This window comes from Macrotis lagotis, chromosome 7 (genome assembly GCF_037893015.1).
Source record: "Macrotis lagotis isolate mMagLag1 chromosome 7, bilby.v1.9.chrom.fasta, whole genome shotgun sequence".
Taxonomy (NCBI): Eukaryota; Metazoa; Chordata; class Mammalia; order Peramelemorphia; family Peramelidae; genus Macrotis; species Macrotis lagotis.
The window spans coordinates 199,711,507-199,736,228 of NC_133664.1; the positions used below are offsets into that span (position 1 = coordinate 199,711,507).

The 24,722-nt window shown below is 36.1% G+C and overlaps 1 protein-coding gene across 1 annotated transcript in view; it reads right to left on the minus strand.

Annotated features, from left to right (window-relative positions):
- The window catches only part of ANO2 (anoctamin 2), a 546,921-nt gene that overhangs the window by 61,426 nt on the left and 460,773 nt on the right, over window positions 1-24,722 (minus strand). Inside the window, exon 19 of the mRNA XM_074195316.1 lies at window positions 20,110-20,255. Within this exon, the coding sequence (XP_074051417.1) occupies window positions 20,110-20,255 (146 nt within the window). The remainder of the gene's footprint in view (window positions 1-20,109; window positions 20,256-24,722) is intronic.

Genomic DNA, 24,722 nt, shown 5'->3' on the forward strand with positions numbered 1-24,722 from the left:
TTATCATATATCCTGCCTGGAGTGTCTTGAATCAGATTAAAAATTAATTGGGAAATAGTTACACAATAAATAAAAATGTAATGGAACATACATCATTAATATGTGGTTTTCTAAGTCAATATACAGCATGAGGGATCCTTATTTATAGTTTAGTGGCCCTATTTCTATTTGAATTTGCCATTATTACTCCAGGAGATGATTGTTCCTACTTCAAGATATTCTGCATTCACATTTCTATAACTATAATTCATGAGTTTTCATGATATGAGCATATTGCTTCTAGTCAGTAGAAGGATATAATTAGCTCAAAGAAAGGCATATTTGCAACATTAATCACAAAATATATCCCCCATAAACCTGGGGTTCAGTCTTGAATAAAGGCACACTGTTATCAGTAGGAAAAGTAGACTGACAAAGGGAGGCACAAGCCTAGAGAACAGGATAATCCAAAGACTGTGTGAGAAAGGATGATTTACAAGGGATGACTTGACTGGGATCACACAGTAAGTATCTGGGGCCACAATTGAACTCAGCTTGATTCCAGGTCAAAGACTATCCACTGTGCCATCTGGCTAACTTGAGGTCTCAGCTCACACCATGCAAATTAGCAGATGAAGTCTTGGCTCTAGCACTTTCAGAAGCCAACTTCTGAAAGGAAACACTAACTCCAGACATTGTACTTTCTACTCCATTCCCTGACTTGAATTGATCTAGACTCTTCTCTGGGGCTTCACATAGCAATTGTTTCTAATGGCCATATGCTTCCTCTGCAAGATGCTATTGACAATGGACAATGAGGAGGAAACAAAATTCCTTCCCATCCCTTGCTGTATTATTTTGATTATTCAGTTATTTCAGATGTGTTCAATTCTCTGTGATCTCATTTGGAGGTTTTCTTGGCAGAGATACTAGAGTAGTTTGCCATTTCCTTCTCAAGCTCATTTATATATGAGGAAACTGAGGTAGAGTTAAGTGACTTGCCCAACTAATAAGTATCTGAGTTGAGATTTGAACTCATGACTCCAAATTTGGTGCTCTATCTACTGTGCCACTATACTCGCCAAGAGGCAAAAGAGAAAAGGCACTCAAAAGTAGAATTACTTCTCCATGACTGACTCTCTTCTTAATTACCTCAACTCACAACCAGTTATTCCATTTGAAGGCTCTGGGGGCATGGCTGAACCGCAATGATCCACCTTTATTCAATGACTAGCTCTAATTTCCTGGAAGCTTCCAAAACAAGCTGCTTGATCACTCTCAGGTGTACAGTAGTGGGGATTCATCTTTTATATTGCTTAGGCTAGATGGCTGAGGTCCTTGTGAGCTCTAAAATGCTGTGATTCTGCCATTATGCAGTTGTTTACACTCTATTTTCAGTTTTTCAAGTCAATCAGTATTTATTAACCATCTACTGTATGTCAGAATTGATTCAGTCTAACTCTTCATGACCTCATTTGGAGTTTTCTTGGCAGAGACATTGGCATGGTTTGCAAATTCCTTCTCCTATTCATTTTACAGATAAGAAAACTGAAGCAAACAGAGTTAAAGGATTTGCCTAGGGCCACACAGCTAATATGTGTCTGAGGTTGAATCTGAACTCAGGAAGATGTCTTCCTGATTCCAGCTCTGGCACCTTGCCCAGTATTGTTAGAGGTAGAAATACCTGGGGGGGGGGGGATGAAGGAGGAGGGAAGGCTCTTTGCCCTGGAAATTCACATACCCCTAGATTCTTCACACTAGAAGTATATTCTGTCACTGTGGGTGGGCTTTTTCTCCTGATTGACTAGTTTGTTCCAGAATCTCCATTTTTTTAAATGGAAAGTGCATAGGACAACTGTGTCTTCATTCCTCTCCAGGCTTCACTTGTGACTTACCAGGACTTTCCTTACCTTGTCTGTCTTCTCTCCCTTCACCTTTTCACTTTCCTTATTGATGAAAAAAATAGTTACTACTTTCCAGTAACTGTAACTCCTTTTTACTTTCTTATCTGGTTACTTAGGGAATGTTTTAATTTGTTCCAAGATGTTGCTGTACATTTTTGAGGATCATACATTTAATCAGATGAATATATTTATATTTAAAGTAACATCTTGCTATATTTCCCTCAGTTCTCTGGATATCTGTTTCCTCATGTCAAATGGATGGGTTGGATGACCTTCAAATGTATCTCATCTAGTAATCTCAATGGTCTGTCTATAACTATATCTTTTCACTATTATGAATGACTCTTTAATATATAGAATCATTTGTTGTTGAATCATTTTTAGTTGTGTCCACTCTCCATGAACCCTTGGGGTTCTTTTGGCAAAGATACTACACTGGTTTGTCATCTCATTTTCCAGCTCATTTGTTTATTTATTTTATAGATGTGGAACTGAATCAATGACTTGCCACAGGTAATATAGCCAGTAAATATCTGAAGACAAATTTGAACTTAGGAAAATAAATCTTCTTGACTTCAGGCCTGGCACTCTGTCTATTGAATGGAATTTTTTGCATGGCTTGCAAATTCCTTCTCCTATTCATTTTACAGATGAGAAAACTGAGGCAAACAGAGTTAAGGGATTTGCCTAGGGCTACACAGTTAGTAAATATCTGAGGTTGAATCTGAACTGAGGAAGATGTCTTCCTGACTCCAGGTCTGGCACCATGTCCAATGAACCACCTAGCTGCCCAGTATTGTTAGAGGTAGAAATAAAGTGCTTGGGGGGAATAAAGGGGGAGGAAAGGCTCTTTGCTCTGGAAGTTCATACCCCCCCCCAGATTCCTCACACTAGAAGTATGTTCTGTTTCTGTGGGTAGGCCTAGAATCATAGACAATGGAAATCATACAAGACTTAAAAGTGATGATGACAATGATGATGGGATGAATAATAACCATTTCTACAAACCTTTAACATTTGCAAAGTGCTTTCCTCTTAACAATCTTGTGAAGTAGGTAGTGTTATCCCTATCTCAAATGAAGAAACTGAAAATTGGAGAAGCTAAATGACTCATCCACAATCATACAACTAGTGAGTTCATAGAAATATGGTCTCAAATCCTATTTCTGATATTTATTAGTTATTCAAATCTCTATGCCATTTTTACCTCTAATTCTTAGTGTCAACAATAATAAAATTATTAAACCAACAATCATTATCTATTAAATATTTCTTATATGTCAGGAACTCTGAAAAAATGCTAAGAATTTAAAAGCAAATGAGAAACAGTCCTTGTCCTCATGGAGCTTACACTGAAACATGGAGAAACAACACACACATGTGTGTGTGTGCATGTGTATATACACATATATATATGTTTGCATATACAATACATATATATTTACAAAAATACATATATATTTATATGTGTGTGTATGTAGTTTTATATATTGCATACATGTCATATATGACATATATTTGTAATATATTACATATGTGTATAAGGAGAGAGAAATACATACATACATATATATATATATATATATATATATATATATATATATATGGAGAGAGAGAGAGAGTGAGAGAGAGAGAGAGAGTGAGAGAGAGTTACATTAAAAAACTTACAAAATAGATGCAAAGCAATCATGGAGGGGAGAAGCAATGGAAAAGAGGAAGTAGAGAGTGGTTCCTAAGGTAACTCTTAGAAGAAACCAGGTATTCCAAGGTATGTGGGCAGGGAGGAAGTACTCATGCAAAGGGCCAGTGATGAGACACAGAATCACATATAAAGAAGATCAAAAAGGACAGATTGACTAAACCAAATGGAAGTTGAGCAATGTGTAAGAAAGTTAGAAAGGTAATAAGGAGTCAAGTTGTGAAAAGTTTTAAATGTTCAAAATGGGAATTTAGCTAAAAGTTGGTGCACAAGGGAATAGGGAGCAACTAGTTTTTTTTTTATAATAGGGAAAATAATCTGGCAGATGTATGAAAGTGGGAGAGATTTGAAGCAGGGTAACCAAATAGTACTTGTGAGAAGGGACGAATGTCTAAAACAAAGATGGTGGCTGTATGAATGTAGAAAGTGGGGGAAAATGTCATCCAAATGGAAACGGTCATTTGTTATCTCTATGCACTTTCACTAAAAGGAAGATATGACATGTCAGGGGAATAAGTATTGCCCTAGTTAAAATAGAATTTTAGTGGATTTAGTTAGATCCAACCTCAAAACCATGTAACCTTGTTATTGCTGGTGATTGACTGGATAAGTTGAACAAATATGTAAATTTTAAAAAACATCAGACATTCAGCCTGACAATTCTTCTTGCAAAAGCTCAAGGGGAATAAGTTTTAAACTATAATCTATGATGTAACACTGTCAGACCACCTTATAAATGAACCCATTTACAGTGTATTTCTTTTTTTTATTTAATATTTATTCTCATTTTTACAAATAATGTTTTTTATATTAATAAAATATTCTTGTTTAACAGTAAACAAAATACCCCCTCCCCCCATAAATATAGACTTGCTTGAGTGATAAAGTAAAGGGGAGAAAGAAAAAATTAAAATAAAAAAATAATAGTAATAATTGTAGGTATGGCCAGGTGGCGCAATGGACGGAGCACCAGCCCTGGAGCCATGAGCATCCGAGCCCACATCCGGCCCCGTACACCCAACAATCACCCAGCCATGTGACATGCAAGCCACCTGAACCCCACTGCCCTGCAAAAAGCAAAAAAAAAAAGAAAAAAGACCCAAAATAAAATAAATTACAGTGTATTTCTTGGTACCATTGTCACTAAAGTCACTAGGATGAGGTCCAAGAGGAGTCAACTTTGAGATACTTCAAATTTTCCCCTTTAGCAAACAATTTATAGGACTGTTTCAGAAGACACACCTTGTGATAACACAATAAAAAAAATTCCATTTTGAGAAGGCCTAGAGTAAAATATAATACCCAAGCAGTAAATACATTACTGTAACTGTTCCATCTCTGCTCTTAATTCATATGATCTGGTACAAGATGCTTCTCCTCTCTTGGCCTTTATTGATAAAATGGTAGTGGATTGAATAAGATGAGCTCTAACATTCTTTCTCTCATTCTAACACTATAAGAAAATGTTGTGAAAGCCAAAAGAATGTCATCAATGCTAATAATGTTTATTATTTAAGTATGTCCAGAGGTTCTAGATCTCTGTCCCTTAGACAAAGAGGAGTAGTGATCTTGCTTATTTCTTAATAAACACTTTGGGAAAGAGGCCAAATATTGGAGATTCCTTTGTGGTTTCCTCCTTCAGGTCTCCCAGACTAATTCTTTCATGTCTCCATCTGGCTGTTGATCCCAGTTTCTCATTCCATGGCAAATATCCCTTGCATGATCCATTGATGTCTTTGTTCTCCCTAATCTTCCCTTTGGTCCTATCTTAAGATTATAACCTGCTCATATCTCCTTTCCTTTCTAGCTAGGACCTCCCTCTTTCCCCTGCCCCCGGTACTTGTATTCCAGTTCAAATTGGAAAAAAAATGTAAATATAATACTCCTTTCCTTGCTGCCTTGCCTAGTCTTATATCTTGTGGGGCCATTCAGGTTGACAGGTTCAGAGCTGAGCAGTTGAGCATGCTTCCTGTCCACATGGGTGGTCCGGTGTGCTCAGCAAGGAAGCTGACAGCTAAGAAGCGAACACTATAGGATCACAGCGTCAGGCATAGCAGAGTAAGCAGACAGCTTCAGTTTCACTGGGTTTGCTTTGCTTGTAGCTTAGGCTAGAGATTGGGAAGTCTGCCCTCATCAGAAGGTGGAAGGATCAACATGTCCCCCATAATCCTTGCTCCATAATGTTGCTATGGGCATCTTCACCAAGGAGACCTGAATTCTTATATCTGTGGCTTCTTGGATGGCTTCTTCAGAGAAGTGACTTTACTTCTTTGGTTCTGATCACCCATCAATTGACTTCAATAATATAATGATCTTTGGTTCTACCTCCTTCATTGGAGATACAGAGAAATGATTTTCCTATAGTTATACAGCAATATGATAGATCTTTGTTTAGCCCCCAAACCTTCTAATTCCTGTCTTTTCCACAGTACATCTAACTGAGCTCACAAAGCAAACCAAGTTTGAGGGTGAAATATAACATGAAAACTTTTGATTTCTAGATCTGAACATTTTTCTTCTTCAGATAATCATCTCTAAACTCAAAGAATGCCTGGTGAGCAGGCAGATGACTGAAGGAAGCAAAAAAAAGAGGAGAATGGGTAATTATTGCTAATGCATCTCTGTAAATGCAAGCCTAGAGAAGCAAGCTTTTATTTAGGAAGTGCTAGATGAAGTACTATATGAACTACTATTGAATTAGAGGGTGGGTTCTCTGAAGGCATTGTTCCTAATTGGAGTTTAGGTTAAATCCATGCTTCAGCAGGTAAACTATTTCTATAATTCATTTCTACCAAAAACTTGATCCCAGAGAGGGATGGAGGAAGTAAAAGCAGGGAAAGCTTCACTTTGGGACTTTATTTGATTCATTGTAGCCACAGAAAATACCTCCTATTGCCTGCATGTAAAGAAATAGATCTTTTTCATTTTGTATCCTTTCCCACACTCTGCACAAATGGATTAATGAATGAATATATCTTTGATGCAGAAGGAGGTCCCAATTATACAGAGTAAAGAGAAGTCATATTCATATCTCTTCATTTCTAAAAGAGGAAATGTTTACCACAGGCTGTAAGAATCATAAATTCTGACTTCCAGCCAATATGGCAGAGAGAAGATGGGCACAGTTCTAAAGTCTCCTGATCTCTTCCCCATCTATCACATGAAACAAAACTCTTAAAAGAAATCTGACTCAAAAAACCCAGAAAGAAAAGCCAAGAGAAAGAACATCTACCTCAGGATTTGTCTCCAGCAGGAGCTGTGGCTGAATTGAGGCGGGTGAGTCTGGGCCCAGAAGGAGGATCAGCCCCGATCAACCAGACTAGCAGCTGAATTGGAAGTGGGAGTCTGAGGGCCCCAGAGCCGGACCTGCTGGAGCAGAGGTAGGGCTGGACCACTGGGGCGTGAGTCTGCAGGGGAGCAGAGGCACTGGTGTTGGAGCTGTCCCCCTGGAGATCCCGGAGAGGGCTGGGGGAAGAATTCTGGAGCAGCAGAGCTGTGGACACCATCGCTGGGCTCCTCTGGTCTGAGTCCCATTAAAACTCAGACTTCTCCCCTAACAAATAAAGGCAAACTACTTCTGCCTCAGGCCCAGGTGTGTGAGCAGAAGAACCAGCCCAGCTGAGGAATGCCCTCAGGCCAGGGTAAAGCCCACCATTGATTGAAGGCAAAAGAATTCAATACCTCCAACTCCTTCCTTCAAGGAAAGGGAGAGGGCCTCAACCAAGGTCACAGACACTCCCGAGAAAGCAACCAGCACCTCCTACTGGCCAGCCAGAGAAACCGCACTCAGTGAGTAAAGCCTTTAGCGATCCCAAGCCCCTGTGAACCAGCCCCTCCAAAACTCAGGTCTCAGCAAAATGAAGAAGGGTCAGCAGAAAGGTGGATCCAAAGAAAAACTCTTGGAAGGGAAAGACACTAACTCAGAGAGACCTGGAACCTCTGAGGAGAATACAATCTGGTCTTCAGCACAGAAAGACTTCCTTGAAGAAATAAGGAAGGAATTTAAAAATCAACTAGAAAATTTGGGGGAGACAATTAATACCTTGCAACAAGAAAACAAATCTCTCAGATCTTCAAATGGACAAATGCAAAAAGAAATTAATTCTCTCAAAACCTCAATTGGTCAAATGGAAAGCTCTTTCAAAAGTAGAATTGACCAATTAGGAAAGGAGTTGCAAAAGGTTAACGAAGAAAACTCCTCCACCAAAAAAGAATGGAGTCTACAAAAACTAATGATTCCATGAGACAGCAAGAGTCAGTTAAACAAAATAAAAAAATAGAAAAAATAGAAGCAAATGTAAAATACCTCATCAACAAAACCACTGACTTCAAGAATAGATCGAGGAGGGGCAACCTGAAAATTGTAGGACTTCCTGAAAATATTGAAGAGAAAAAAAGCCTGGACTTAATATTACAGGATCTAGTGATGGAAAACTGCCCTGATATCATGGAATTGGAGGGCAAAGTAGTTATTGAAAGAGTACATCGATCCCCAAGGAATGTTGTGGCCAAACTGCAGAACTATCAGATAAAAGAGAAAATCCTGCAAGCAGCCAGAAAGAAACAATTTAAATATCAAGGAGCCACAGTAAGGATCACGCAGGACCTGGCTGCATCAACTTTAAGGAATCAAAGGGCCTGGAATGAGATATTTTGAAGAGCACGGAGCTTGGAATGCAGCCAAGAATCTACTTTCCTGCAAAGCTGAGCCTTCTCTTCCAGGGAAAAATATGGACATTTAACAAAATGGAAGAATTCCAAAAATTTCTGATGAAAAGACCAGAACTAAACAGAAAATTTGGGCATCAAACAGGAGGTTCAAGAGACACATGAAAAGGTAAAAAAAAGGGGGGGACAGTAAAAGAAAAAAATTGCAATCCAGTAAATTGAAACTGGCTGTATTCCAGCATGGGGGTAAAAAAAAAGATTCTCATAAACTTGAGAAATGTAACTCTAACAGAGAGAATACATCGAGCCAGAAATGATGGACATTCATGACCTATCCATGAGACTACTATCTAATGGGATGTAAAAAAAACACTACTGCCCTAAAAAGGAGGACAGGAGAAAGATGGGAGGAGGGAGGGGATTGAATGGGGTAAATCTCTTTACACTGAGGTACAAAAAACCTATGGTAATAGTGGGGAAGAAGGAAGCAGAGGAGAAACACCTGAATCTTCTTCTCATCAGACTTGGCTTAAAGTCAACCTACACATACTCAGTTGACTTATAAAACATCTAACCTTTCAAGTATTAAAAGGGGGAAAAGGGGAGGGGGGACGGAGAAAGGGAAGGGGAGTGGGGGAAATAAGGGGAAATAACAAAAGGAAGGGAAGGGAAAGGGGAAAGAAAGGGGAGGGTGTGATATAGGAGGGCTAACACACTGAAGGGGGTGGTATTCAGAAACAAAAGACTGGGGAATATAGATAAAAGGGGGGAAAGGGGGGAAAATACAAAAAGAGGGAAGATAGCACAGAGGGCAATAAAGAATTAGTAATCATAACCTTGAATGTGAATGGGATGAACTCTCCCTTAAAACATAAGCAAATATCAGAGTGGATTAAAAACCAGAATCCTACAATATGCTGCTTACAAGAAACTCATTTGAAGCAGAGAGCCATATAGAGTAAAGGTAAAAGGCTGGAGCAAAATATATTTTGCTTCAGCTGAAGTAAAAAAAGCAGGGGTAGCAATCCTTATCTCAGACAAAGCAGCAGCAAAAATAGACAGCTTTAAAAGAGATAAGGAAGGAAACTTTATCCTCCTAAAAAGTACCATAGACAACAAAGTCATTTCAATATTGAATATATATGCACCCAGTGGGACAGCACCCAAATTCTTAGAGGAGAAGCTGAAAGAATTACAGGAAGACATAGGCAGCAAAACTCTACTAGTGGGAGACCTCAACCTCCCGCTATCAGATCTAGATAAATCAAATCATAAAACAAACAAGAAAGAAATTAGGGAGGTAAATAGATTGTTAGAAAAAATTAGATATGGTAGACTTATGGAGGAAACTGAATGGGGATAGAAAGGAATATACCTTTTTCTCTGCAGTACATGGAACTTATACAAAAATTGACCATGTACTAGGACATAAAAACCAAATGATCAACTTCAGAAAGGCAGAAATAGTGAATACATCTTTCTCAGATCACAATGCAATAAAAGTCATATGCAATACTGGGCCAAGGAGATATAGACCCAGAACAAATTGGAAACTGAATAGCCTCATTTTAAAAAATGAGTGGACCAAAAAACAAATTATAGAAAGAATTAACCATTTTATCCTAGATAATGATAATAATGAAACAACATACCAAAACCTATGGGATTCATTCAAAGCAACTCTCAGGGGATATATTATAGCTCTAAATGCTTATATCAATAAATTGGAGAAAGAGGAAATTAATGAACTAAATATGTAACTAAAAAAATTAGCGAAAGAAGAAATCAAAAATCCCCAATTAAGTACCAAATTAGAAATTCTAAAAATTAAAGGAGAAATTTAAAAATTGAAAGCAAAAAACCATTGAATTAATAAATAAAACCAAAAGTTGGTATTATGAAAAAACCAATAAAATTGATAAACCTCTGGTCAATTTGATTTAAAAAAAGAAAGAAGAAAACTAAATTGCTAGTATCATAAATGAAAAGGTGAACTCACCACCAGTGAGGAGGAAATTAAAGTAATAATTTGAAACTATTTTGCTGAACTCTATGCCAATAAATTTGATAATCTAAGTGAAATGGATGAATTTTAAAAAAATATAAGTTGCCCAGATTAAATGAAAAAGAGATTAAATACCTAAACAACCCTATCTCAGAAAAAGAAATTCAGCAAGCCATTACTGAACTCCTTAAAAAAAATCTCCAGGGCCTGATGCATTCACTAGTGAATTCTCCAAAACATTTAAGGAACAATTGGTTCCAATCCTATATAAACTCTTTGAAAAAATAGGGAAAGATGGAACTCTGCCTAACTCTTTCTACAAAACCAATATGGTACTGTTACCTAAACCAGGAAGAGTTAAAACAGAGAAAGAAAATTATAGACCTATCTCCCTGATGAATATAGATGCAAAAATCCTAAATAAAATCTTAGCAAAATGATTACAACAAGTCATCACTAGGATAATACATTATGATCAAGCAGGGATTTATTCTAGGAATGCAGGGTTGGTTCAATATTAGGAAAACTGTTAGTATACTCAATTATATCAACAACAAACCTATCAGGAATCATATGATCATATCAATAGATGCTGGAAAAGCTTTTGACAAAATACAGCATCCATTCCTATTAAAAACACTAGAGAGTGTAGGAATAAATGGACTGTTCCTTAAAATAATTAGCAGTATCTATCTGAAACCATCAACAAGCATTATCTTCAATGGGGAGAGGTTAGAGGCATTCCCAATAAGATCAGGGGTGAAACAAGGGTGCCCATTATCACCACTACTATTTAATATTGTATTAGAAATGTCAGCATCAGCAATTAGAGAAGATAAAGAAAATAAAGGAATTAGAATTGGGAAGGAAGAGACATAACTCTCACTCTTTGCAGATGACATGATGGTCTACCTAGAGAATCCCAAGAAATCATCTAAAAAACTACTGGAAACAATTAAAAATTTTAGCAAAGTTGCAGGTTATAAAATAAACCCTCATAAATCCTCAACTTTTCTATATATGTCTAGCAAGAAACAGCAGGAAGAGCTAGAAAGAGAAATCCCATTCAAAGTAACCTCAGACAATATAAAATATTTGGGAGTCTATTTGCCAAGACAGACTCACAATCTTTTTGAAAACAATTATGAAACACTACTCACACAAATTAAATTAGATTTAAATAATTGGGCAAATATCAACTGCTCATGGATAGATAGGTAGAGCTAATATAATAAAAATGATAATTCTAACAAAACTAAACTATCTGTTTAGTGCCCTACAAATGAAAATTCCAAAAAATTACTTTAACAAGTTAGAAAAAATTGTAAGTAAATTCATATGGAGAAATAAAAAGTCAAGAATTTCCAGGAGCTTAATGAAAAAAAAGTGCAAAAGAAGGTGGCTTAGCCCTACCTGATCTAAAATTATATTATAAAGCATCAGTCATCAAAATTGTTTGGTATTAGCTAAGAAACAGAGTGGTGGGCCAGTGGAATAGACTAGGTGTAAAAGCAGGAGATGATTATAGTAAGCTGCTGTTTGATAAACCCCAAAAGTCTGGCCATTGGGATAAAAACTCCCTCTTTGATAAAAATTGCTGGGAAAATTGGAAGTTAGTATGGAAGAAACTTAGATTAGACCAACACCTCACACCCTTTACCAAGATAAGATCCAAATGGTTACAGGACATAGAAATAAAAAACAATACTATAAGCAAATTAGAAGATCAAGAACTAGTCTACCTGTCAGATCTATGGAAAGGGGAGCAGTTTATGACTAAGAAAGAGTTGGAGAACATCACCAAATTCCAATTAGATGATTTCGATTACATTAAATTAAAAAGCTTTTGCACAGATAAAACCAATGTAACCAAGATCAAAAGAAATGTAGTAAATTGGGAAACAATCTTTACAACTAATGATTCTGACAAAGGACTCATTTCTAAAATATACAGAGAACTGAGTCATATATTTAAAACAAAAAGCCACTCCCCAATTGACAAATGGTCAAAGGATATGCAAAGGCAATTTACAGATGAGGAGATCAAAGTAATCTATAGCCATATGAAAAAATGCTCTAAATCATTAATTATTAGAGAAATGCAAATTAAAGCTTCTCTGAGGTACCACCTCACACCTCTCATATTGGCCAGTATGACCAGGAAGGATAATGATCATTGTAGGAAGGGTTATGGGAAATCTGGGACACTATTACACTGTTGGTGGAGCTGTGAACTCATCCAACCCTTCTGGAGAGCTATTTGGAACTAAGCCCAAAGGGCAACAAAAATGTGCATTCCCTTTGACCCAGCAATACCACTACTGGGTCTATACCCTGAAGAGATGAGGAAAAAGGGTAAAAAAACATTACCTGTACAAAAATATTTATAGCAGCCCTGTTTGTGGTGGCAAAGAATTGGAAATCAAGTAAATGTCCTTCAATTGGGAAATGGCTTAGCAAACTGTGGTATATGTATGTCGTGGAACACTATTGTTCTATTAGAAACCAGGAGGGATGGGATTTCAGGGAAACCTGGAGTGATTTGCATGAACTGATGCTGAGTGAGATGAGCAGAACCAGAAAAACACTGTATACTCTAACAGCAACATGGGAGTGATGTTCAACCTTGAAGGACTTGCTCATTCCATCAGTGCAACAATCGCGAACAATGGATATGATTTCTCTTTCATCATACCCAATTTGGATCAAGGTACAACATGGAAACAAAGTAAAGAGTGACAGAGTGCATTCTTTGGGGGGAGGGGCGAGGGAAGCAAGATTGGGGGGAAATGTAAAACTCAAATAATATCTTTAATAAACAATAAATTTAAATTAAAAAATCATAAATTCAAAAGATGCTAGAGTTGATGGGACCTTAAAGAGAATCTATCCAAAAGCTTTTATTTTACACATAAATATCTGAGCTGATGGTGACAAGAATCAGAGTACTTGAGTTCAAATCCTTGCCCATGTGTTCAGTTTCCTCATCTGTAAGATGAAGGGAGAGGACTCATCCTGCACCGACTGCAGTATAAAAAGATCAAACAAGTAGAGGGGAATGGTGTTAGAAGAAAAAGATGAAAAGCTAAGCCTGAAATAAAATGAGAAAGAAAAGATGCTCACTTTGCTGTGACTTGCTCACATTAAAGCATCTAGTAGGGTCTGAGGCTTAGTTTGTTGACTCCAAATCTAGTGCTCTAGCCACTGCTTCAAATGAGACTAATGTTCAGAGAAGTTTATTGACTTGAACAATATCACATATCCTCCTGGTTCCCCAGGTTTGCAATTTAGATGTCATTTTGCACTCTTCTCTATCTCTTACCCTGAAAATCCTATCTGTTTTTAAAGCCTATTGGTTTTACCATGGCTACTTCTTTCTGCTTCCCTTCTTTTGAAACAGTCATCTTCCTGGTGCAGATTCACATCACTTCATGGCTGGGCTATTGCAATAGCCTACTGATGGATTTACCTGCCTCAAGAGCCTCTAGTTCATCCTCCATTCAGCCACAAATTCCTAAAGCACAGTTTCACTATGTCATTCTCATATTGAAAATGCTTCACTGGTTCTATAACATCCTCACAAACAAATAGTTTTCATATATACATATACACACACACACATATATATATATATATATATATGCATGCTTGTTCTCTCCTTGAACCCCACTTAGATTGTGATCTCCTCAAGTGAAAGGACTATCTATAGCCTATCTTTGCATTCCCAGCTCCTAGAAGATTGCCTGGTGGATAACAGCTCAATGAATGCTTATGCCTAATGGCAATAATATTCCTTTGGTCTTTTAGTGATCATGGGTCACCAATTTTGAGAATTGTAGAGTTGTCTGAGACTTCTTGATGTCAGCCAGAGTGAAAATTCATTTGAATTTCATACTTTCAAAGTCTTTACCTACCTATTAAAGAAGTTCATCCCCACCAATATATGACTTAAGTCCTTAAGTCCTCTCAGAGAGAGGAAGTCAATGCAGACAAGTTCCAAGGGCCAGATAATACTGATATTCTCCAAGGAAGTTGCAATTGGTAATACTTTTATGTTTGCACACATGGATCTAAGTCTCACACTTTTTGATGCTGTCTGTAGCCCTCTGAGAATTGTAATATGTCATCTAAATCTTTTCTGAACTGATATGTCCAAAATCATCTGTAGAACTCTATGGATGTAGAGTAATAAGTTTCCTAGTAGCATGAATGGAATTAGTAGTAGTCTAGTTACTCCATGGAACAGCTCCAACTTCTGCCATTGTCTCAATGGGAAAGTGCCTGCAAAAGACTTGCACATGAATACTTTGTCAATACTATCACATTTCTTTGCTTTTCATGCTTGTTGTTTAGTCAGTCAATCATGTCTGACTCATCATGATCCCATGGACTACAGCATATCAATGCTATCCATGTGAATTTCTTCTTCTATGGTGGATTAAGGCAAATAGTAGTTAAATGACTTTCCCAAAGTCACACAGTTAGTGTCTGAGGCTGGATTTGAACTCAAGCCTTTATTACTCCAGGCCCAGTGATCTATATCCACTGAGCCACCAGCTGACTAAATTATTCCATGTTGTCCTTCATTAATGACCTGCTCTCTTGGCCAGTCATCCTCAGAAAACTGAAGCAAAGAAAGTTGTTAATGGAATGAGATTCACAAATACTACTGGTATGTAGTCAGGTAAAAGTCCCAGGCTTTCAGCTATACTGTCATCTACTTGCAGTCCTGTCCTTTGGAAGTTGCATATAGCATTCACTCCTTCCTAAGGCATTACCACAGCTTTAGTGTCTTTGTTCCTCAGAAGAGTGCATCTGTATCCTAAATATTAGTATTTCCTGAATGGTAGTAAATGTTTCATGAATAGCTGTTATAGTCATCAATCCATCATCCAGATTGGGACTTATCAAAATATGTCAGTGGATTGTTCAGTCCACATTTGTAATTTTGCTCTATACAAAGTCTCAGCGGCAGCCTACTTCAAAGCCAAAGACACTGGCTTGTGGATGGAGTTTATTACATGCTGTTCTAACTTATGGTAGCAGATACAATTGGTTTTATGTGACTATCACTCTTTTGGTACAGGACTATTCCCAAATCCTCAATGGGCCAACAATGAAACATGTGTGAGGAAGCTGTCCAAGACTTTAAAAGCATGTTCACTTTTGTCTGTCCAATGGTCCTCAAAAAGCTCTTTGGTTTTGGAAGGGAAAAACTACCTTTGCATTTTTATCTTTCTGTTTCTTTACTTCTTCAATAATATATACTTGAGTGAGGTCATTCAGTAGTTTATCATAACAGTAGATAGTTTAACAAATTTTAGTGGTATCTACTAAATTCAAGTTCTCATATTGTAAAGATACTTTAACCATACCCAAGTCAAGAATGACTCCATCTTCTCCAGATCCATGCTCACATCTACTTGTGATACAATGTGATCCACATACTTGATAAAAGTTGGAACTTGACAAATTAAAGATTCATTTTCTTTTAACTAGTCCAATATTTGTAATATATCTCTTGATGTTCTTCCAGGTTCTTCTCAAAGATATTATTAAGGTACCTCAACAGTTAAAGGCAATTCACATCTTCATCTACTTTCTTTATCAGTCTTTGGAAGATGGTTTATGTTCTTGAGATGCCTTGGGACATACATTTGAACTGGTAAAACTCAGCTGAAGAGATGAAAGGTCTTGTCTTAACTTTCTTTGTGATAGGAATCTAGTAAAAGGCAGTGAACAAATCCAACTCAGGAAAAATAAAAAGCATTGACTTCCCAAAAGATCACTGAGAGCATCTTGAACTATTGGTATGGTGTATTCAAAATCAAGTAGTCTAATATTCATTTGAACCATTATCATGATGATACATGGGGGATAATTGACTCTGAGATACCATTCACCAGCATGTTCTTGAGATGTTCTCTGATGTTATTCATCACAAAGTGATCTTCCTAGATATTTCCCCAGATGGTTATGAATTTTGTGATTTTTTTTCCCCTGTGCACCTTTCACAACACATGCAAGGACACTATTTCCTCATGCTGAGCTTTGGCCTTAGCTTATCCTTCTATTCTTCTGGCAGTATGGTACCAAGTAATCTCTGAAGTCAAATATCTTAGGGACAATTTCAGGGAAGAGATAAGAATGCTCTCATGGTGATCTTGTTATTATTTGACTCCATCCACCTATACACCTCTTTACAAGTTTCATGGATGGTCAAAATGCAGATATCAAGGTCCAGATTGGATTTTTTGGTAATAGAACAAAATGGAATTGGTTCCAGTTGAAGCTCTTACTTTAATAACACTTAAGAATTCTGACAAACCAGGACCAGAAAGTCTATTACTTTGTTGACACCAGCATTATCCTTAGGAAAATTCCAGAAGTTAAAATTTGACCTCAAATTCTTACTAGCTGTGTGACTCTGGTCAAGGCACTTAAACCTGGTTGCCTCAGTTTCTTCTTCTGTAAAATGAGCTAGAGAAGGAAATGGCAAACCAGTCAAGGGTCTTAGCAAAGAAAACTCTAAATGGGATCACAAAGAGTTAGACACAATTGAAACAACTGAACAACAATTTAAACAAAATTTTTTCTTAATATCTGAAACTTCTGAACACAGACTTCAATTTGACCTAGCTCTTCAACTTAGGCATGACCAGGAGAAATATTTAGTATTCACAAAGAACACAGTAGATGCAACTAATGTGAAATATGCATGACTTGTCTGATTATCCCCAAAGCATTTTTAAAAAGAATTTTGTAAGCACTTTTGTCATATCATTTCTGGAATCTTAGAATCAGACTTCCTAAAAGTATAATAGCATTTCCACTGAGGCTCCCCATAAGCCAATACCCCCTTTACTATATTAGAGGCCCTCCAATTGTATAATGCCACTGACTCCCATGTAATTCAAATTTCCATGTTTGTTCCCTGAGAGGATATTTCACTTCTGAAAAAGTTCCTAAGTCAGGCCAGATGTATTTGTCTGCCAAGATTTACTTTGTCCTATGCCTGCCACCATGTAACATTTTTCTACCTGATCCAGTTGGCCTGTCCTCCTTTTCATTTTGAGAAGAGGGAATTGATTTTCTTCCAGCACCGCCCTCTATGAGGTTCCATTGATTTGTCTTCTTGGAACCTAATGGGTCTGTTATTAGACTGTGTGTCCAATGTGACACTGACATCAGTCTCGAGAGATATCCTGTCTTGGCCATCTAGATGTAAGAAGAAGCACTCCCTGCCTGATGGAATATAGCCTCACCATCAATAGCATATTTGTTGTCTGTTGCAGCTAGCCAAGAATTTTCCTTAACCTCTTGAACAGATGAAAACCCAAATGTCTTTTCAAGCTTCATGCTTTACTGCTTCATCTTACTGCCCTCTTTGCTCACTAAAAACATCATTTTATTAAAAGCTTCCTCTGCCTCCCATGAATGGAGGGAGTCCCAAAATAAAGTCTAGTAACTGGTAACTTATTATATCCTTTATAACATATCTGTAAATGCTAATTTATGATTTTCTTGAACATTAAAGCCTCATGGAAATTAGTCTTTTTCAGACCCTCATTACCAAGTAAAGTATCAGAAAAAAAGATTTTTTGAATATTGAGAATAAGGGCATTTTGGTAAGTATAGAAAGCATAGCATAATGGAAAAAGTGTTGCATGTGAAATTAAAGGAACTGGGTTCACTTATCACTATCTATTTCCTACCCAAAGAAATATGCCCTTCATTTTAACAAATGAATATAGTCAAGCAAAGCAAATTTATGCATTGGCTATGTCTGAAAATTTTATACCTCTAGTACACAATTTTCCTGTCAAGAAGTATGAGGAATAAATGTATCATCAAGAAATTTTTGAATTCACAATTGGCTGATGCATTGATCAGAGTTCCAAAGTTTTCCAAAATTGTTTCCCTTTACATTATTGTGGTTGTCATATAAATTGTTCATGTTCTGGTCATTTCATTCTACATCAATTCACACAAGTCTGCTATTTCTCATAATATAATACTATTGCATTATTTTATTTATCATAATTTACTCAGCCATTTACCAATTAATAGGCACCCACTTTGTTTTTTGTGACAAAAGAAAATTTTGCTACCAATATTTTATGATATGTGGTTACTTGCTCTTCCTCTGATTTCTTTGGTTCCTATTAGTGATATTGCTTGGTCATATGGGGGCAATTAGGTGACACAGTGGATACAGCACTTATCCTGGAGTCAGGGGGACCTGAGTTCAAATATGACCTCAGACATTTAATATTTACTTAACTGTGTAAGTGACTTTGGGAAAGTCACTTAACCCCCATTGCCTTACAAAAATAAAAGATTAAAAAAAAAGAAAAGGCATATGAAGTTGAGTATCATTTCTGGTAGAGTGCCAAAATGTTTTCCATATGACTGGACAAATCATAGTTCCACCCACAGTGAATTAGTGTGCCAGTCCTTCCATAACTCTTTCAACAATTTTGCTTTTCTTTTTATGTCATTTTTGCCAATCTGATGGGCATGAGGTGAACTTCGGTTATTTTAATTAGAATTTCTCTTATTATTAGTAATGTGAAAATTTTTTCACATAGTTGTTGACAACTTGCCTCTCTTTTTTGGAAAACTTTCTGTTCATATCTTTGACCATTTATACATATATATATATATGTATAATATGTATAATCATATATAATCATATACATTTATACATTTTATCTATATACATATACATTAGAATTAGACCTTTATTGGAGAAATTTGCTACAAAAATTTTCCCACAACTGTCTCCCTTCAGATTTTGATTGTTTTTTTTAGTAAAACTTTTTCAACTTTATATAATAAAAATTATCCATTGCATTTTTTAATGATTATCTATGTTTCTTCCTTAGTCAAAACTCTTCTTCTTTCCATTGTTGTATAAACATTATCCTTTTCTTTTTCTTCTAATTTGATTACATATGACCTTTTCATACTTAGGACACATATGTATTCAATCTAACCCACAAGTGGTCATGTAATTGGCTACCTGTAGACCTCCAATATGGAGGAAATATATTATCACCACAGTCAGTCAATTGTATCTACTAGTAAGATTATTAGTAAGATTATCCTGATATTAAACTAAAATTGTCTGTGTTTCAATTTCTATTAGTTCTGCCTTTAGAGTCAACAGAATAGATCTCTGTCTTCTATACTTCTCAAACACTTAAAAAGCCTTATGTTTCCCAGAAGTCTTTTCTTCTCCATACTATTCATTCCCAGTTCTCTCATCTGAGATGTTCTCTGCATATGACATGGACTTAAATTCTTTACCATTTTGGCATCCGTCCTTTGGAGAGACTCTTTCTTAAAAGTATTCTTCCTAAAATGTGACTTTCTGAATTGAACACAATATTCCCAATATGATCTGATCAGGGCAAAGTAAAGCAGGACAATCATTTCTTTATTCCTGAAAGTTATATTTCTCAATGAAGTCCAAGATTATGTTAGGGATTTTTTTTTGTTTTGGGGTTTTTTTTTTTTTTGGTTTTTACATCACACTGATAATCTATAACACATTTGAATAACAATGCTCATAGAAAACAGAATGGTAAAGCTACAATAAATAATAGAGACTACTAGTATAACCCCTACATTTTAAATAAGGAAATAGAACTTGTCTATGATCATATAGCTAGCTGGTAGTAGATCTGGGTCTTAATACTAGATTATTTTTTATTCAAACGCCAGGGTTCTTTTATGAAAATAATATATGGTCCTGAATGAGACTAAATAGATTTATCAACATAAGCCTAATAAGTTATTTGCCAAATTCCCATCCATGTTTTACTCATTAAATAAAAATTAGTTCTTACTCATTTCCATATATTCAGGAGTCAATCCAGTATATGGTTCCAAACTATAGTCCAAGTCCCACTGCTCAGGGTGCTTTGATTGCATAGAGTCAGTTTCACCAGGCTCTGTCTCATCCTTCAGCTTTCGTAATAGTTTCTTGAGTTTTCTGAGAAAAGAAATGGGTCAGTTATCAAAGACTACATGTCAGAATAACAACTCATGTTTATATGGTGTTTTAAAGTCTGCACGTTGATTTCCTTACAAAAACTCCTTAAAAGGAAGGCAATACAAACATTATTATCCCCATTTGTGGGAGATGAGACCAAAACTCTGAGGGGTAATGGTGATAAATACTAGTGCCAAACTCTGAACCCTCTGATTTCCCTTTCACCATATCACCCTGGGGCAGGTACTGCCCTGCCAGAATTTCTATCTTTCCCATTTCACAGAAAAGGAAAAAAGAGCATGGGGTTTAATGGAATTTTAATCATAGGAAAGACAGAAATGAATCCAAAGTTGTTTTTCTTTAAAACAGGAATAGAGTGGGTGGAGATTGTCATTACCAAGGTAGGGAAATTGAGTTGTCAGTACTTCAATTTTATCTTATTTAGTTTTTCCCCAATTAATAGTATTTTATTTTATCCAATTACATGTAAAATAGTTTTCAACATTCATTTTTATAAGATTTTGAGTTCCAAATTTTTCTCCCTTCCTTCTATTCTTTCTAAGACAATAAACAATCTGATATGAGTTATACATGTACAATCTTATTAAGCATATTTCCACATTAGTCATATTTTGAAAGAAGAATCATAATGAAAGGGAAAACCATGAGCAAGAAAAAACAAAACAAACATGAAAATAGTATGCTTCAATCTGCATTCAGACTCCTAGTTCTTTCTCTGAATGTGGATAGCAGTTTGTTCTTCAGGTGTTTTGTTTATTTGTTTTTAGGATTTTGCAAGCCAAATGGGGTTAAGTGGCTTGCCCAAGGCCACACAGCTAAATAATTATTAAGTGTCTGAGGCCAGATTTGAACTCAGGTACTCCTGACTCCAGGGCCAGTGCTCTACCCACTGTGCCACCTAGCCACCCCTGTTCTTTGTTTTTGAAGAAGACCACAACATCAGTGAGGTGATGCCATAACAAGCACATAATTTGGATTTGAGTGAGGAAGTGCTTTGCTAAGTCATCAGTCGCGCTTTCTTCTCCAAACCATTTGGGTCCAGTGACAAGATATGAATCAGGACTACTGGAGGTAGCCCTGGAGAAGAGGCAATCAAGATAAAATGACTTGCCCAATGTCACACAGCTAATAAATGTTTGAGGTAGATTTGAATTTGGTCCTCCTGATTTAAGACTGGTGCTCAACCCACTCCAGGTAGCCATCCCTGGATAAAAGGGTATGCACAGTTTGATTGTCCCTCAGGCATGGTTCCTAACTGCTCTTCAGAATAGTTGGATCAATTTACAACACCACCAAGAATACATTAATGTTGCAACTTACCCACATCTTCTCCATCATTTATCATTTTCCTTTTTTGTAATATTAGCTAAATTGATAGGTATGAGGTGGTACCTCAAAGCTGTTTTTATTTACATTTCTCTAATCAATAGCAGTTTAGACCATTTTTTTCATGATTGTAGATAGCTTTAATTTCTTCATCTGAAAACTTCCTGTTCATATCCTTTGGCCACTTATCAATTGGGGAATGTCCTATAGCCTTATAAATTTGTAAATTTATAAATAAATTTGTAGCTGTAAAAATTGTTTCTCAATTTTCTGTTTTCCTGGTTACATTGGTTTCGTTTGTACAAAATCTTTTTAATTTAATGTATTTGAAATTATCCATTTTTCATTTCATAATGTTCTCTATCTATCTCCTATTTGATCACAAATTTTTCTGTTTTCCAGAGATTTGACAAGTAAACTATTCCTAGCTTATGTTATTACTTTTTATATCTAAATCATGTACACAGATTGACCTTATTTTGGCTTAGTATGTGACATAGGATGCTAATCTATGTCTAATATTATTTTTTATTTTTCCCCAGTAGTTTTTATCATATAGTGAGCATCCCTGAAATCTTTGAGTTTAAGTGCTTCCATTTTTAAATTGTGGCCTAATAGAGTTGGTGCAGTTTCTTTGTATAAAGTCAAAGTATGACATAAAGGATATTCCTATCTAGAAAGGAATTTAATTGGAAGATCTCTGAAGTTTCTTCCAACTCTGAGATTCTGTAAAATTCTTATGAAGGGTTATTCTAGTAAAGTCTGCAGAAGATTTCAATCTGCCTTGTATGAATTAGTGTATGTGTGTGTGTGTGTGTGTGTGTGTGTGTGTTTGAGTGTATGTGTGTGTGCATAAGATGATTCTTTTTTTAAAACTATCAGCTCTCAATTCACTTTTTTTCTTGTTTACTGCCTACTTCTATAATTGTCAAGCCATCTGATCTATATTCAATAGAAAGGTACTCTGATCAATCAAACAAGTATTTATTAAGTGATTATTGTGATAAAGTATGTTTTTCTAAGTTCTGGTTACACAAGACAAAACACTGCACACCCAAGCATTAGACAGAGTAATCTGAATCTCACTTAAGGTCTACCTATTTTAAAAATATCAAAAATTGGGGATGGAAGAGCATAGAAAAATGTCTAATGGGTGACTTGATAATTCATAGAGTTGTGACAAAAATCAGTGAAGTCAAAGGATGTCGGTTCAAATCCTGGCTTCACTATTTACTTCTATCTGTAATCACATGCATGTAATTGAAGCTCTAAGGGCCTCTGTTAACTCATCTATAAAACAAGGAACTGGGATTACTCAATTATTAAGATTCCTTTAATCTTTGAGTCTTATATTTCTACAATTCTACCAAGGATCCTGAAGTACCGGAAATGTACTTTTGAACTCTGCTCTCTATAAGCCAATTTCTTTTCTTTTCTCCTGCTTCTAGAATCAAAGTCCAGAAATCTAGCTTTCAACAATATAGATAGGAGTTAAACATTAATAAAAACTTTTTGACAGAAGGATGCACTGAATAGAAGCAATTCCTTTATTACAATTATCTTTCCCACTATTGCTAGGCTTTTCTTCTATATTCAAGACCCAATCATGTTGTATGTGTTGTACTCTACATATTGTGCCATGAGACTGAAATTTCTGGAGGGAAAAAATTGTATCATTTTCATCTTTGCATCTCCAGTATCTAGCATAGTACTTGTGCAAAGAAAATATTTAAAAATATTTGTTGAATCAGCTTATTTGTTGAATAGTCTCCTCCCTCCAAAGGTAGAAAAGTTGCATTAGGGCAAGAACTCTATTTTATCTAAATATTGTAGCTCATCCAATGAGCACAAAATTCTCCATGTGGTAAGTATTGTATGTATATGTGGACACACACATTATGAGTGTGATATATATATATATATATATATATATATATATACATAATTTATTTAAATTTTTAATTTAATTTTAATTTTAATTTTTTTCCAAAAGGAGACAATGAAGTTGTGATATCTGCTTTCCTGATGACTCTATCCTTCTTTAGAATTCCATTACTTTCATATGTATGCTATTGGAACACTATTGTTCTATTAGAAAGCAGGAGAGAGATGGGAATTCAGAGAAGCCTGGAAAGACTTGCATGTACTGATGCTGAGCTAGATGAGCAGAAACAGAAGAACACTGTACACCCTAACAGCAACATGGGGGTGATGATCAACCTTGATGGACTTGCTCAATTCATCAGTGCAACAAACAGAGACAATTTTAGGATATCTGCAAATGGAGAATCTCATCTATATCCAAAGAAAAAATTGTGGAGTTTAAACAAAGACTAAAGACTATTACCTTTAATTTTTTTTAAAAAGGTATCTTAATATGTAATTTTTGCTCTCTTATTTTTTTCTTAAGAATATGATTTCTCTCTCAACACATTCAATTTTGATCAATGTATAGTATGCAAACATTGTAAAGACTATCAGATTGCCTTCTGTGGGGTGGGGGGAGGGAAGTGAGATTGGGGGAAAATTGTAAAATTAAAAAAAACAATTAAAAAAATGAATTCCATTACCTTCAAAGATGAGTAGATATGGTGCTGTGGCACTTTTCCCAAACTCTCATATTGGTTATGCTCTTCTAGGGTCTGTTGCGTTTAGGGAAATGAGCAGAAGACTGAGTCCAACAGGTCTCCATCATTGCCACAGGCAAGTGGATGCCACCACTATCCATATTCCCTATGTGTGTGTCCTCCATATATGGACCCCAATCAAATAGTTTCCTAGAATGTTAATTCATTTGTGTACCCTGGTCATATACATTTCTTCTTCCAGTGTCTTTCCTAACTGGTGGAAATGACTTGTGGTTAAGTCTATCTTGTGTCTATTGTGACTCTGTATGTGTACAAATATGGAGTACATGGGGGTGAAGGGAGAAATTTCTCCTGGATTTCCTTCTACCCCTCTAACCACTACTTCTCTCTTTGTTGAATTTTCATCTCTGTTGTGCCCATTAAATATGGAATTCCTCCAATGTTCTGTCCCAGCATATCTTCTCATCTTTTTCTATACTGATTCATTTGGTGATCTCATCAGCTCCCTTGGAATCAAATGCAGGTGATTCTC